Below are 16,159 nucleotides of genomic sequence, written 5' to 3'. Positions count from 1 at the left end.
TTTCCAAGGTGTGATAAACATGTGCATGTAGTAATAGTGAAAGACAGTTGAATTTCAACAGATGCTAGATAACACATGTTCATGTCCTTTCAAGGTACTATTGTCACCAAGACCCCAGAAATGCAGGTGTGTGGGTGCTCGAAATATCCTATCCAATTTATGTACAAAATTGTTTCATAACATACTCAAGAATGTTTTACTTGTACAATGGCAGTCAGCATGATGGGTGGAGGAAGCCAAATTGCCCAAGGAAAAACACAGGCCTTTGTTAAGCTACTGATGAATTTTTCCACTTTTGAAGTACAGATATACTAACCATATTGGCTGAAGACAAGTGGTCTTGAATGGAGTTTAAGCTACAAGAAAGCACTGACAGCAGTGGAATCTACAAATTCCTTGTCTGAAACCTATTTTGAACTTGCACCTTGTGTGCCACGATTGAAAACCAAGCACATGTAACCCTTGGGCCACAGCACCGCTCCCATCTGTACAAGGACTGAACACACCTTGTGTGTGAGCAGTATGGACACAACAGTAACTGTAATTTCTCAACCTTTTCCCCTGTTTGCAGGGTGTTTATTCGAGCATATTCTGATGGCATCATTCTGTGTAGACTGATAAAATTATACCTTTTTGCAAATCCCTGAAACTGACCAATCCAATCAAAGTCAAAACTAAACATGCTTAAATTGTACTGAAAGTTGCTCTTTCATATGCAAGAAGGCTGAGGAATTGGTGTTTGGCATGTTTTGCACGACGAAAGTAAAATATAACCACAGCTGTCTTTTCTTCACCATTTCACTGTTTATTACACAGAGTGACTACAGTGGCACACTTGTCCTCGCTTCACTACCACACTTGCACGCACATCTGTATGACAGTGCCGTACTGATATCACAAACACTATAACAACCTAACACACTCCCCCACAGCTCAGAACAACCCTGTCAGAATTTGCATAGATTGAGCTTACGATGACCAAGAAATAAGAGCGTCATCATTTCGGACGTCCAGGCCTACTGGAGCCTTACTGGAAACACTGGACAGACTGAGGGTAACAGAGCTGTGGAGATAAGCTAAGCCTTCATAAAGAACAGTTATAACAAGATGTACCCTACAACACATCATACATACGTACACTTAGTACATACATGTATGTTCAAAATTTACTTCTTAACTTAACAATAAATAAGTCATGATTGCCAAAACAGAAAAAAAAATTAACACCAGCACGAAGAACCATAAAAGAGGAAAAAACCATTATATATATATAATATAGCAATATGTACCCTAAGTAAGTTGGAAGGCTGCAAGTTATTTGTACTGCCATACTGGTACACATGCAGTACAAATCCAGAAAGCTTCCCTCAGCACAGTAACCCTCACAGAATGGTCACAGTGGACGTTATCAGACACAAATGCTTAGTTATAGGTAAATAATTAGATTATTATGGAGATACACATCTCTACTATATTACATGTTCTATAGGCCCTCTATTTACATTAGACACAAACTGCTAACCTGTAACTGTACATTTACACTGAACGCCACCTGGATGTACCTGGACATATATACATACACACAGGTGAGTCAGTGTTACCCCATTCAAGCACAGAGTACTGACAGGTAAAATTCTCTTTCACACTTACACATCGATATACATATATATATATTTATACACACACATACAGTATGTATATAACTATCACATCTCTTGTCCCCAATGATCACGATGCCATGCATTAACAGTCAATCCATTCTTTCACAAGTATATTTAGAAAAGCCACCATTCATGTAGTTCAGAGCCTAACTGAAGATATAAATATCATCAGAGGAAAGCTGCTCATGTACATGTAAACTGCATGAATAATCCAACAATATTACTGAACTGAGTATTAAGTTACATTACCAAGAAATAGCACAAGAAATAAGCAACCCAAGCCGAGTGTTGACTTGGACAGATTTTGATCAATACACTACACAGGCATCTTTTTTCAGATCTTTGAACAAATATAGGGATATGTGTATAAAACAAGACAAAATATTAAATCTTGATCAAAATATCTGGAGAATCCAGCCCAGTGCATGAATAAAAACTGTCTACATGAGAGTATAAAACCATTCTATTAAAAACATGCTGTCAAAACTGCAGAGAATCTGCTAAACAGTTACCAGGTGAAAACCAGAGAAGACAAAATGTGAAATGTATGTTAAGGCACTACAATTTATCAGCCAATCGCAAAAAAAAATTTTTTAGCTTTACAGTTTTAACTGAATGAAACATAATTCATTAGGTATAGCTCAGTAATAGCGGTCAACTCCTCAGACATTCACAGCAAAGCACATTACGAAACAACGCAATAATCCTGTACACTGGCAGGAAGATAAGACAGATCATATGACGAATGCCTGGCTAGTGCTAACATTCATCCAAATCTAATCTAATAAATTTATTTTCAACAAAGTTGAGGTTTATCTATTTGATTGGTGTTTTACGCTGTACTCAAGAATATTTCACTTATACGATGGCGGCTGGCATTATGGCAGGAGGAAAATGGGCAGAGCCCGACAGAAACCCATGACCATCCTCAGGTTGCTGGCAAACCTTCCCACGTACGGCCGGGGAGAAAGCCATCAGGAACTCACAGCGACCGCATTGGTGAGAGGCTCCTGGGTCATTCCCACGTTGGTGTGCTGGTCAAGGAGGTCCCCTTGAGGTTTCAATCCTTAGCTAGGGTAAAAATATACAGTATACTGTAACTCATCAAATACATGAAAACAATGATGTACATAAATTTGTACAAATGTTTTAATGTTTCATGTTTCACTGCCAATGGCTTATTATCACATAATTTCTTTTCCACCAATCAAAATAACAAGAATATGTCACTGACATTCAAAGCCAAAAACTATATTCTCATGAGGTACACCAATTTACACTTGTTGAATACAGATGCAGAGCAAGCTGATATCCATATACTACCTTGATAATTTCTCAACAGACATAAGTGAGAATTTCTCACTGTACATAAACAACGGTGAGAGTTTCTCAAAAACAAAATTCCTCACCAGACAAATCACAATCAGAAAGATGACGTGTCATATCTATACACAAGACTCAAAGATTACTGAAATACTCGACATTAAATAAGGACAGTAATGCGACAACCATGTTAGCAGGCATTGTAGTATAAAATGCTGATCAAGGCATAATAAATGGCATTATAACTGGTTTGGCTTCCCTTGGGGATGGCATATGAAAGCTAATGTACAATGGATATATGAAAACATCCCCACCTACAGCGCAGCTGGGAACTGGGATGGGGTATTACTTGGGGTACAGAGGCAGACCTTCATGAGGAACAGGGCTTGGCATATGGAGGAAGACCTCCATGATGGGCAGGGCTTGGGGTATGGAGGCGGACCTCCACGACAGGCAGGGCTTGGGGTATGGAGGCGGACCTCCACGATAGGCAGGGCTTGGGGTATGGAGGCAGAACTCCACGAGGGCCAAAGGTTGGGGTATGGAGGTGGGCCTTCATGAGACAGACATGGAGCACTACGGTGACCAGTTAAGGCTCAGGACCCTGAGGGGGTGGAGCTGGATGCCTAAGCCTTGACTGTCATTGCTATAAGTCCGTGATCTGATAGCGTGGCAGTGTGGCCCCTGAGGGTGTCATGTAGGGGCTGTGATTGTACAGCTGAGAGTTGTACCCTGCCTCATGATCCGGGGATGCCACCCCGTTCCCATTGGGGTGGCCGAGGGGCTGAGTCTGCTGGGGATGGTCGTAAGAGGAGGAGGCTGGGGGAATGTATGGGCCATGCAGAGAGGCCAGGGCCACGTGGGTTGGGCCAGAATTCCTTGTGCTGTCACTGCGACTCTGGATGTTGTACGTCATGGGGTCCAGGTAAAACTGCTCATTAGGAAACTGTCTGTTGAGCTCCTTGATGTGGCAGCGGTGGCAGAGCAGGTGGTTGTCAAGAGGATAGCAGCGTTTGTCTGGCTCATCTGTCAGCTGTAGGCCACAGTCCTGACAAATACAACAAAAACATCATCAGTCTAATCCCAAAACACATGCAGGAAAAAAGTATAGACGGAAATGGAACATACACATCAATGACAAATTCTCCTTTCTCTTTCTACATTTCAGTCATTTATGCATCATAAATTGTAACATATCCTTTCTAGTTTAAACTGAATATGTAGCCCATGATAGTATGTAGCTCCTACTTTGAAGATGTAGATCTGCCTGTGATATGCCACAGACACATTTGTTTGTTAAATTTAAATGCAACAAAACAAAGGTTTACGATTAAATGTTGGAATATTCTTAGTTGACAATTTCCCCTCAAACAGAGTGAGACGAATAATGTTGTCAGGATGTACATGTATGACATGCAGTGTTCTTTGTTAGATGTGCAGTCTGGATTAGACAAATTTATTTTTCCATGCATTATAGCTGTCTACATGAACAATTCAAATTGAATCAGTGTCAACATTTTTTTTCGCAAGACATCTGTTACAGGGGTTTCAGCTGGTCCACAAAAATCCTTACAAATACGGCTGCACTAAAGGAGCTGTGGACAGCCATGGTATTTCACAGCAGCCGCTAAATGCTGGGACTCTGGGGCACTCTGTACTGAGGGGACTTGATGGACACATCCGTTACAAAGCTAGCGTAGCAACAACAGTGCAGTAAGATTCCGTATGCATGATTTAGCCAGATATAACATTAGGACTTGCTGGCAGAAGCGTATGTGTGTGTCAATATCAACCATCACGGCATGACCATAAACTACTGACCAGTGGTTAATCAGATAAAGCTTTGTTCAGAATCGCACTAAATCCTGACATCTCAGTAATGTAAGCTACTCTGTTTGCTCTTACAATTAACCCAAAGGCACAAAAAATGTCATGAAATATTTCTCTTGGTGCTGAAACTTCCACTATGATAGAAATGTATCATTTTACCTTCTAAACAAACCTGAAAACACCTTCTGAGAATCAAAAGAATGGAGAATAACAGTCACAGAGGAAACTTTAAGTGAAATGCAATACGTCAGACCTATTATCATCTGCCTGTACTGACGCGTCACTATAAAGTAGACCTGAAGAAATATCTCCTCCTAGCCTATCAAAATCTTGCTCCCATATTTAGGAGAGTGAAGTCCACTCCTTCATTCATTTATGTACTGAAACGATGATTCTGACAGGCTCCAAGGTTTGACCTCTCTAGTCACGGAGGGTTCAGTGAACAGGCTAAGAGCAGGTGTTTCTTTAGGCCTATAAATCAAGACTTGAAGCGTCTGACAGATGCACTACTATTTGTGAGCAGACTGCCTGGTGACAGCATATGCTTGTCTAACTCATACGAAGCTCATCTCACTATTGCCTTGTGGCACTGCCTGCTTATAACTACCATGGCAACTGTACGCTGGTAATGCTACCAGCATACCACCAAAGACTACAGATGTTACGGTTTGTAATTTGATGTAGTTCCAATAACCAGCATCCATACATGTACTTGAAGCTTACTAATCACCAGTAATTGTATTAGTTTTTTTAAATACCGGTATAAATTTACTATTAATTTAGGTGTTTAAAATGACAGAATCAATGAAAATTATATGTACAAGGAACTATATCTCTGGAATGTACATACACAGAAAATTAGACAGATTGAAGTGGAACACACCCAATCTCATTAAAAAGAGCAGGGCAGGACAGGTCCAATTAAGTCTTATCTCTACAGTGTCCTCTTCCACCAAACAGAACAACTAAGATACATCTGTTGAAAAGTTCCCAACGTATAGTACCAGCAATGGTGATCCTTCAACCAGAAGTGAAAAACGCCATAGTAAATTCACTGACCTTTATCATCCCACCAAAAGTTTTAAAATTTGTAACAGGTCTCTTGGTTATTGCCTTGTAGCAATTGTATAAGAGGTCAATTACTTGATTCGACAAATATAAACATGTACTCATATCATGAGTATAAGCAATCTTTTACTTTAAGATGGGCATGAAATAAACCAATGAATCAATGAAGAAAAAAAAACAAAAAACAAAAAAAAACAGAAGTCTAAATTAGTTAATTCCTTCAAACATGTTCAAATAACATGCCAGGAAAAGGAGATAAGAATCAAACTGAAAACAGAAATGTAAATTAATTGAAGCCAAAATAAAGCATATAGCAAGCCAGGCCCATCTGTAGTTAAGAATGGAATGTTCCCTGAGCAGTTAGTGTATTCTTCCATGCCTCAAGTCAGATAGCAGTCTAGGACAATCGTGTATAGCCCATGCGTGAAGTAAACCCTGCACAATCAGAGCTCCGCAAAACATACAAGGATTTGTATTAACCTGGATCTTACTCTCATCTTTTTCCCACTATCTGCCAAGGCAAAAGAAAAGACAACACCATAGGTTTACCCAAACAGACAAAGGTGTTAGTATTAGCTGTGGGTTATCTCCCCCTGGATGGCTGCCCTACTTTGTTTATGAATTCCACTTTGTTGTTTATATAAAGGTGAGTGGAGAAGCACAGAGCACTGACATTACAACAACGAGTACTTTAGTTGTCCTTGACCAAACCACAGTTGCCAGCCATGTCTGTGTACACCCCTGCCCTGTAAGCTGTGGGCATGCATGCTCCCCTCAGCCCTAGGTGAACATTTCCACAAGGCACATTTCTTAAAACAAATCTAGCTTATCTGTGCTATTTGTACTTTAAGTAGAAAGAATGGCACTATCTGAATCAAAGTATAATTCAACTTAACAATCTTCATCCCTGCCTAACATTTGAAACAGGGTTAAAATATCCTTTAGGGCATATTTTTGAAGTTTACTTGTACTTTAAGCTTGGGTTTATAGTTGGGTTTCCGATTCATGTATATTTATAATTGTGTTCCCCATTGTAGCAGATATGTGGAATAAAGTATACAAAACCAATCCAATGACAGGGAATAACTTTGGAAGGTATAACCATTTAAATGATAAGCAGAATAATGTCACCCTATACAATACCTTTTTTTAAACCTCGAGAAACTTTATCACTCATATCACCTGGGTGCACTACAGCTAGTTTCATTACAGAATACAAAAATACTTCATGTCCCACATAATCTGTATTAGCACATGTGGAGTTACCTGCCCTTACCTCACAATGATAACAATCCACATGGAAGTCCTTGTCCATCGACACCACGCGAACGGTTTCCTCTGTACCCTGCAAGAGACAAGGGAGACAACTCTGTAGTGCTGAACTGTAGCTCCACGTACCAACAGAGCTGAGGTTTTGTCAGGTGTAGTTAACCACCTTCCATGCTTGTCACTAAACCTGGGCGGTCATGCCAAACAGTATACATCAGATTGTTTTGACACTATCATAAAATTGAGTCTTTTAAAAGTGCCTTCATGCAATAGTACAATAACTGTGTCAAGTATTTAAAGCGACATTTCAGGAGTTAATGAATGAGAGTAAATTATTAAGTATTATCAGAGAATCCTATTTTTTCTTTCTTTATGTCTTTTTTTTTAAGCTTCTCTAGAAACCTCAGCTCTGTTGTGGCGTTAACAATTACATGCAAAATAAGGGGGATAAGCACCAGCACCACAGTTTGATATTACACATTTAACACAAGGACAACAACGGTATACAACAATCCTCAGGCAAAAAATGAGCAAGCAGAGTTGCTGTGGGGGGCAGTGAGGGGACAGGTTAAGTACATAAACTGGTTACAGCATTGTAAGCAGTGTTGATAAGAAATAATATCACAAGGCTCAAATAAGATACACATAAATGTGGACAAATGTGTTCACCACAGAAATAAAGAGTTGAAGAGTAACCTGAATAATTCAACTAAAAAACGGTGGGGAAAATGGGCCAAATAAATACATGGGTACAAAATAGCTGAACCGTAACTACACATATATAACCATGCATAAAAAGGCAGCTGGGTACAGAAATGTTAGTACCAGTCGTGACCTGAGGAGGACATAAGGATGCTTGGTCATGACAACATCTGCTACAACCGTGCAGGTGACTATAGCCAGTGTCAAGGTATATACATGGGGTTGGATTAGGGAGAATTTAGAGATAGAAGACTTGAGTGCCTCTCTTTATCTGGCGGGAGAGTCAGAAATTACCTCTACCGGAGTAATAGCTTGACCGCAGGCCGCACACTTGGGAGCATAGACTCTGCAAGGAGAAAAAAACAAAACAGAAGTGAAAGTTCCAGTACACCAGGACCATGAGCAAAATTTATCAAATACCACACACAAACTGTCAACAAATATTAAGTTCATGACATTAAACGGCATTATTAGTATGATGTGAAAAAAGTGAATATTATGCTTGTCCCAGAAAAAAAAGCAAAAGGTGACCCACAAGAAATCAAAAGTAAACATGGAATAGCAATACAGTCCACGACACAAACATGTACATGGACATCACATACTACACAATAATAGACAGTTACCAGTAATTACAACTCTGAGATCACAGAACTGGACCATAAAACTGGTCTTTCATACATGCCTACATCACTGAATGTGCCTCATGAAGAAACTTCATGCCTAATATGTTTCTTTTTTCTTTCTGATTTACTTGCTTTTATATTCAAGTACATGCTGGGCCGAAACCTAGTGAAGATATGCGCTATAAATGCTGCACAGGACAGTACAATATCCTATAACAAAAAGGTATCTGGTATTTATGTTACAGCATGATAAAAGCATCACTGTTTTAAATATGAGAGAGAAATCACGTTCAATGCTTGCTAAAGCCACAAGTATAGTCTTTTTCTAGAATGTCAACTGACAAGAAAAAAAATGGTTCAAAAAGACAACATGACAACATGTGAAGAACATCTGAGTAAAGTAAGTACTTACACAAGCCTGATACCATGCAGGGTGAAAAACAAACGAGCCAGGTTAATTTAGTTTGATATCAACATGTAAACTATTGCCACTCATGGCAATTGTTAAAGTAATACTTCAGCATCAATTACAGGTACAGTTATTAAGGTTTTCCTGCATAGTTCATTTTTGACTGAGTTATAGATCTTCATCAATCAGAGAACAGGGTACATGGGAAGGTCTGTCAGCAACCTGGGGATGGTCACAGGTTTAGTCAGACAATAATGCTAAAATATTCTTGAGTACAGCAGAAAACACCAATCAAATAAATAAATATCAGAGATATATGCAATTTCTTCAGCTAAAGTTTTAACTAATTTGAATAAAATATACATATTAATAAACATTTTTTGTCAAATCATAACATATTGTCTTGGTCAACACTTTCTTCTTCAGAAAGCTGTAATCCCTGTATAATTCTTACAGAAGAGAAAAGAACTTCCTTAGAGTTATGCCAATTCACTGTTTTGCAGGTTCTGGGTTTGAAATCTTGCTAGCCAGTAACACTCAGCTTAGACTCACCTGTGGTAATCAGCCACACAGTAAATCTTGTTATCCACATCTATGGTGAAGGGGACACCATCCAGACATTCATTACAAACACAACACCGAAAACAGCCCGGGTGATATGACTTGCCCATTGCCTGCAGAATCTGAAACAGTCAATAAACGTTTTCATTAAAGAGGCTGTACCCTATCTGTGGTGTTCATGATGTTCTACATCACCTGGCTAACTCATTAGGGAAATAATATGTGAGTGTCATAAGTGGGAAAGTGGGTCTTAACACCAGCCAATCAGCTTTACTCAATTGTTAAAACTAATGATCATTATGTGTTGAAGAGAAATATTCTGGAGTAAGCATTAAACATCAATCAACCATTCAGTAAGTCAGCTAGTGATAGATATATAGTGAAATGCAGTCAAGTGTGACTAAATGAACACCTCAGGAAAATTGGACAATTATCTGAATACAACTCATGGTTGCTGTATCAAAATTTGATAAAACTGACACCATTTTGGCTGCAACACTACATGCACAGAGCAGCTTATTTAAATACTACATTATACAGCAGCCTATTTCAACACGTGTACAGCAGCCTATTTCAACACAACATATATACAGTAGCCAATTTCAACACAACATGTATACAGCAGCCTATTTCAACACATGTATACAGCAGCCTATTTCAACACCATATGTATACAGCAGCCTATTTCAACACCATATGTATACAGCAGCCTATTTCAACACTACATGTATACAGCAGCCTATTCCAACACAACATGTATACAGCAGCCTATTTTCAAAACTACATGACAAGGTAGATGTACACATGATTATTTCTGAGCTAACCAAAAATGTTGTTGAGAAGTCCTAATTTCTATGTACATGCTGAAATATCAACTTTCAGTATCTTTAAAATCACAGTTTTTCTTCTAAAAATCATGTCAAGCCGGTGCAGTCTTTTATGGGCTAGGTATATTGTACCAAGCTGCTTTAACACACACAATATAAATCACATCACCTGGTACCCCAGACTAGCCTCAAGATTCTAGCCTGGATGCACACTGTTTCTATAAAGTAAGCTCACTGGTTCATGGCGTGACGAGAAATTAAGTTATGTGTACCAAGTTCACCCAAGCCTGCAGGAGTTGGCGGACTTCATTTTTTGTCTACAGGTACAATGCCTTGGGGCCCCACATTTGCATGTTTTCAATTAAACAGATTATCTTTCTTACAACAGCGAACTGCATGAAAAAGTTCCCCTAAGGCTAGTGAGAATATATTATTTCTGGGTGACAAACACGCTGTGAGCTGAGCTTCAAGGTTTGAGAGTCTGAGCAGAATGTAACACAAAGCACCCAGGGGCACGAGGATACATATACATACTGGGGATGTAAGCTTCCCTACACTATTTACACCAAATGTTCACTCAGAACCAATGCTACTGTCCTTCCCTTTCTCACCACGCACCCAGGGGCACGAGGATACATATACATACTGGGGATGTAAGCTTCCCTACACTATTTACACCAAATGTTCACCCCAGAACCAATGCTACTGTCCTTCCCTTTCTCACCACGCACCCAGGGGCACGAGGATACATATACATACTGGGGATGTAAGCTTCCCTACACTATTTACACCAAATGTTCACTCAGAACCTAATGCTACTGTCCTTCCCTTTCTCACCACACACCCAGGGGCACGAGGATACATATACATACTGGGGATGTAAGCTTCCCTACACTATTTACACCAAATGTTCACCCCAGAACCAATGCTACTGTCCTTCCCTTTCTCACCACGCACCGAGGGGCACGAGGATACATATACATACTGGGGATGTAAGCTCCCCTACACTATTTACACCAAATGTTCACTCAGAACCTAATGCTACTGTCCTTCCCTTTCTCACCACGCACCCAGGGGCACGAGGATACATATACATACTGGGGATGTAAGCTCCCCTACACTATTTACACCAAATGTTCACCCCAGAACCAATGCTACTGTCCTTCCCTTTCTCACCACGCACCCAGGGGCACGAGGATACATATACATACTGGGGATGTAAGCTTCCCTACACTATTTACACCAAATGTTCACCCCAGAACCAATGCTACTGTCCTTCCCTTTCTCACCACGCACCGAGGGGCACGAGGATACATATACATACTGGGGATGTAAGCTCCCCTACACTATTTACACCAAATGTTCACTCAGAACCAATGCTACTGTCCTTCCCTTTCTCACCACGCACCCAGGGGCACGAGGATACATATACATACTGGGGATGTAAGCTTCCCTACACTATTTACACCAAATGTTCACTCAGAACCAATGCTACTGTCCTTCCCTTTCTCACCACGCACCCAGGGGCACGAGGATACATATACATACTGGGGATGTAAGCTTCCCTACACTATTTACACCAAATGTTCACCCCAGAACCAATGCTACTGTCCTTCCCTTTCTCACCACGCACCGAGGGGCACGAGGATACATATACATACTGGGGATGTAAGCTTCCCTACACTATTTACACCAAATGTTCACTCAGAACCTAATGCTACTGTCCTTCCCTTTCTCACCACGCACCCAGGGGCACGAGGATACATATACATACTGGGGATGTAAGCTTCCCTACACTATTTACACCAAATGTTCACTCAGAACCAATGCTACTGTCCTTCCCTTTCTCACCACGCACCCAGGGGCACGAGGATACATATACATACTGGGGATGTAAGCTTCCCTACACTATTTACACCAAATGTTCACTCAGAACCAATGCTACTGTCCTTCCCTTTCTCACCACGCACCCAGGGGCACGAGGATACATATACATACTGGGGATGTAAGCTTCCCTACACTATTTACACCAAATGTTCACTCAGAACCAATGCTACTGTCCTTCCCTTTCTCACCACGCACCCAGGGGCACGAGGATACATATACATACTGGGGATGTAAGCTCCCCTACACTATTTACACCAAATGTTCACCCCAGAACCAATGCTACTGTCCTTCCCTTTCTCACCACGCACCGAGGGGCACGAGGATACATATACATACTGGGGATGTAAGCTCCCCTACACTATTTACACCAAATGTTCACTCAGAACCTAATGCTACTGTCCTTCCCTTTCTCACCACGCACCCAGGGGCACGAGGATACATATACATACTGGGGATGTACATGTACCCATTTCTGCTAATCTTCCCTAAACTATTTACACCAAACATTCACTCATAACCTGAACAAATGTTATCTTCCTTCACTTCTCAGAATTTAGAGCAGCCTTTGCCTGAAGCTCCACACTTAATTACTTAACCTTTTAAAACATCTTACACATCACATCTGTCAAAATATATGACAGTGATTGCTGTGTATGAATTATGAATCATAAAACTGATTCATTACAAACTCTTATCTGAGTAACAGTTAGATTTACTTATTGCATTCACAGCTCAAACATGTTTCACTGTAAACTGTAGGTAAAATGAGCGCAATATTGCTGACAGTGACATTAATCCACAAAACAAACAAATAAACAAGATATGTGTACCATAGGTTTGTAAAAGATATCCAGTATGAATGTAGTATACATTTAACATGTTTGAGTTTTAAGTTGTACTTATAAATAATGACCATGAAGACGAGTCATTCAGTGTGCGTGTGTAAATACTGTGTCCTCTTATGGCAAGGCGAGTCCATGTTGTTACTGGAAAATGTCCCTATAATTTTGTGGACATATCATAATTGCATTTCAGAGTAATTGTCGATGAACAGAGAAATAGACAAGGGCACCTCCACACCTAGCAGCCCCTGGGGAGGAGTAATAGTATTGTCTACTAGGATTGCTGCAGCACACAAAGTTATTGATGGTCATGGGTAGCTACATATATTTGGTACAGCAACTGAACTAATGGGCTTTAACAACAAAAAAATACCACAACAATTTCCTCTACAAAAAAGAACACCTGCTCTATAAATAAGCCAAAACTGAGGAACCTCAACTAACTTTTAATTACAGATGTATTACAAAAAAATTTTCACCAATCCTTCATCATAAATCAAAAGACTCCCATTCACACATATTATAAATCTATTACTAGATTTGAAAGTGCCTTAGGCTTGGTTGTTCTGGACTCAAGAAGCAAATGAAATTGTCTACTCTTTGACCTGTTAATTCAAGTTTTCATCAGATTAAATCAGCACTGGGTCTGTCAACTTTCTCTGATGACAAGTTCAATTTGTGGCAAACGGTTGGGCGTAAATGTCACTAAATAAATGGGGCGTGTCACTCAATAATTTCTAGTACAGCACAGAAACAAAAGAATACTAAAGAGAGAGAGAGTGTGAAAAAAAGATATACAAAATGTGACAAAACCCAGAACATTGCAATGACAAAGGAACACTCCCTTAGGACGAACCAGTCCAAAAAACCATAGTAACGTCATTCTAATTGTCTCCTCAAGCGGAATGTTTAGGATTGAAAAATCTAAAATTGTGACACGTGTCATAGGCTTGATTCATACCATAACACCAGTTGCTTGGGTTTTTTTGTACTGATAATATATATTCATATTTTTTTTATTCCAGGGGAGAATGTGGTTTTGACAGAAGTGGCCAGGAAATGACTCAAGGCTAGGGAACTAGCTGTAGCTGCTCCCCCTAGGCTTTGTATAGTCATCCATCGACAACACTGAGAGTACGAAGGAAGCAGATTCAAACACTGTAGTTTATGACACTCATTACATACTGTTTACACGGAAGTAAACAATAACAAAGATGTCTGTTTACAAACATGCCATGCTATCAGGAGCACTCCTTGGAGAAAGACTTATTACAATACATACAAGTTTATTATAGTGTCGTGGAACCATGATCCGGAAGACAAATCAAAAACAAACAAAACTTCCAATTTTTCACACAACTTTTTGGGGTGTGTTGAGTCAGCCTTTTTTCTGGCTAAGTCACTGTGAGGATGTTGGGTAACGAGGAATGTTGGAGTATACATATATATGGATACATGTGACTAAATGTAACCTGAATGCTCTGGAATGAGGACCAGGAACAAGATGGCAAACATAAAGCACTTCAGTTTGATGATGGGTTTGATGGTGAACAACTGCCTCTTCTACCACCAGTTGTCTCTGGGGGTTGGCATTTTGGTCACAAAGTTATGTACTGCATATATTTACATGGCCATTCTTTGCAGTACCAAAGAGTTGATCTCTGTCAAAATACTACTTCGTGCCCTGGCATCACGAAGTGATCTTAAACTTAAGCCAAACTTACAGTTATTTAACTTCGTAAGTTCTTTTCCATTATTTTAGCTGAAATTTGTTTAACAATAACTTACCCAAAATTTATGTTACCTATTTTGACCTTGATACGTAAGAAATAACAAATTTAAAGTGATTTGAAGATTTGACTAAAGTCTAAAAACGCTTGATGATCCCGAGGCCTGGAGGACATAGTCCTTGTCCTCCTGCTCATTTACAGGCTTGTATGTAATGCATCTTGTCTGTAAAGTGTATTGGTCAAGCAGCACCCATATTTCTGGTAACCTACCTCTTGACCACAGGGTTCAGACAGTTCAGATCAAGTGCTGGCAACTAAGAATCTCACTCTTGAAGTCGTAGGTTTAAAACCCAGGGTGGTCTTGGTGAAGTTAAGGCGCCATCCTCAGTACCTCTAGACCAAGAAATTTTACATGTAAATCCCAAATTAGAGTACTATGGTTAGGTAGAGGCAGTAACTCACCATCTCCATGATCAGATGTCCGCACACCACACACTTCTCTGCCGTCTGCTGGAAACCAGAGTACTGAAACAACAGAAGTTATGTATTTATTTGACTGGACTCATTGACAATCTATACAATGGTGGTCAGGTTTACGAGTGGATGAAACCAAAGTGCCCGGAATAAACCACTAGCCTTCAGCACATACCTGACAAACTTTCTGACTTGAAATTAGCCGAAACAGTAAGAGCTTAATGTAACCATGATCAAGGACCTGAGAGTTGTGGTTAATCCGTCTGAGAAAGTACACCATTCCTCCGGCCGCTACCCCCGCCCGGTGTTTTTACTTTATAAGCATTCGACAGAAGTCACACGTAGTATTTTAAGTCAATGATACATTACAGTGTATTTGTTACACTCTATTTATGAAAGAAAATCTCACAACAGACCTACAACTATGGCCTGAAATATAAGGCTGCTTCTCACCAGTATAATAACGGTAATCTTTATGTCAAAAAGAAACAACAGGAAATGATCCATTACCAACAACATTCACGTACATACATATTGGTAAACCAATAACCAAGGTTTATATCCAGATACATGTAAAAGACAGATCACATATCGGATTGCACAAATCTTGCAGAAAATGGGAAAAGAATTTGATAAAAGATGTCAGAGTGCCGGTTTTGCTTCAAGGTAATACAGGTCTCAACATTGGTTGAAAAAAGTGTATATGCATAGTTGAACCATCATTCAGCTTATGTGATACCAGGCTCTTAGCAACTTACACTGTGTATTAATAATGGCCTTCACTGGCTCAACATTCATAAAACAAGCCTCTCTTGCCACATTTCACCTGCCTTTGAAGTTCTGCTGCATTCTTACATATGTACTTATAATTTCCCCCTGACATATATACCACATCCCTTCGCCAGGTACCGACTTACTGAAGCAGTAAGTGGAACTGAAACAGTGAAAGC

At 39.9% G+C, this 16,159-nt stretch overlaps 1 protein-coding gene across 6 annotated transcripts in view; it reads right to left on the bottom strand.

The window, feature by feature from the left end:
• Positions 1 to 1,657: 1,657 nt before the first annotated feature.
• The window catches only part of LOC135465395 (Wilms tumor protein 1-interacting protein homolog), a 48,398-nt gene continuing 33,896 nt past the window's right edge, over positions 1,658 to 16,159 (bottom strand). Inside the window, exons 4-9 of one of the 6 annotated variants that reach the window (XM_064742623.1) lie at positions 15,198 to 15,260; positions 9,441 to 9,571; positions 8,148 to 8,199; positions 7,159 to 7,227; positions 6,374 to 6,393; positions 3,892 to 4,032 (exon numbers count right to left, since the gene is read on the bottom strand). In XM_064742623.1, coding sequence (XP_064598693.1) covers positions 6,376 to 6,393; positions 7,159 to 7,227; positions 8,148 to 8,199; positions 9,441 to 9,571; positions 15,198 to 15,260 — 333 coding nt within the window. In that variant the 3' untranslated portion in view covers positions 3,892 to 4,032; positions 6,374 to 6,375. Of the gene's footprint in view, positions 4,033 to 6,362; positions 6,394 to 6,425; positions 6,663 to 7,158; positions 7,228 to 8,147; positions 8,200 to 9,440; positions 9,572 to 15,197; positions 15,261 to 16,159 lie in introns of those variants that run through there. The other 5 variants (XM_064742624.1, XM_064742622.1, XM_064742621.1 and 2 more) reach the window with 5 other exon arrangements.

Source organism: Liolophura sinensis, chromosome 5, assembly GCF_032854445.1.
Source record: "Liolophura sinensis isolate JHLJ2023 chromosome 5, CUHK_Ljap_v2, whole genome shotgun sequence".
Classification (NCBI taxonomy): domain Eukaryota; kingdom Metazoa; phylum Mollusca; class Polyplacophora; order Chitonida; family Chitonidae; genus Liolophura; species Liolophura sinensis.
Note: the sequence above shows the minus strand (reverse complement) of the source record. Positions and strands in the feature narration are given on the sequence as shown.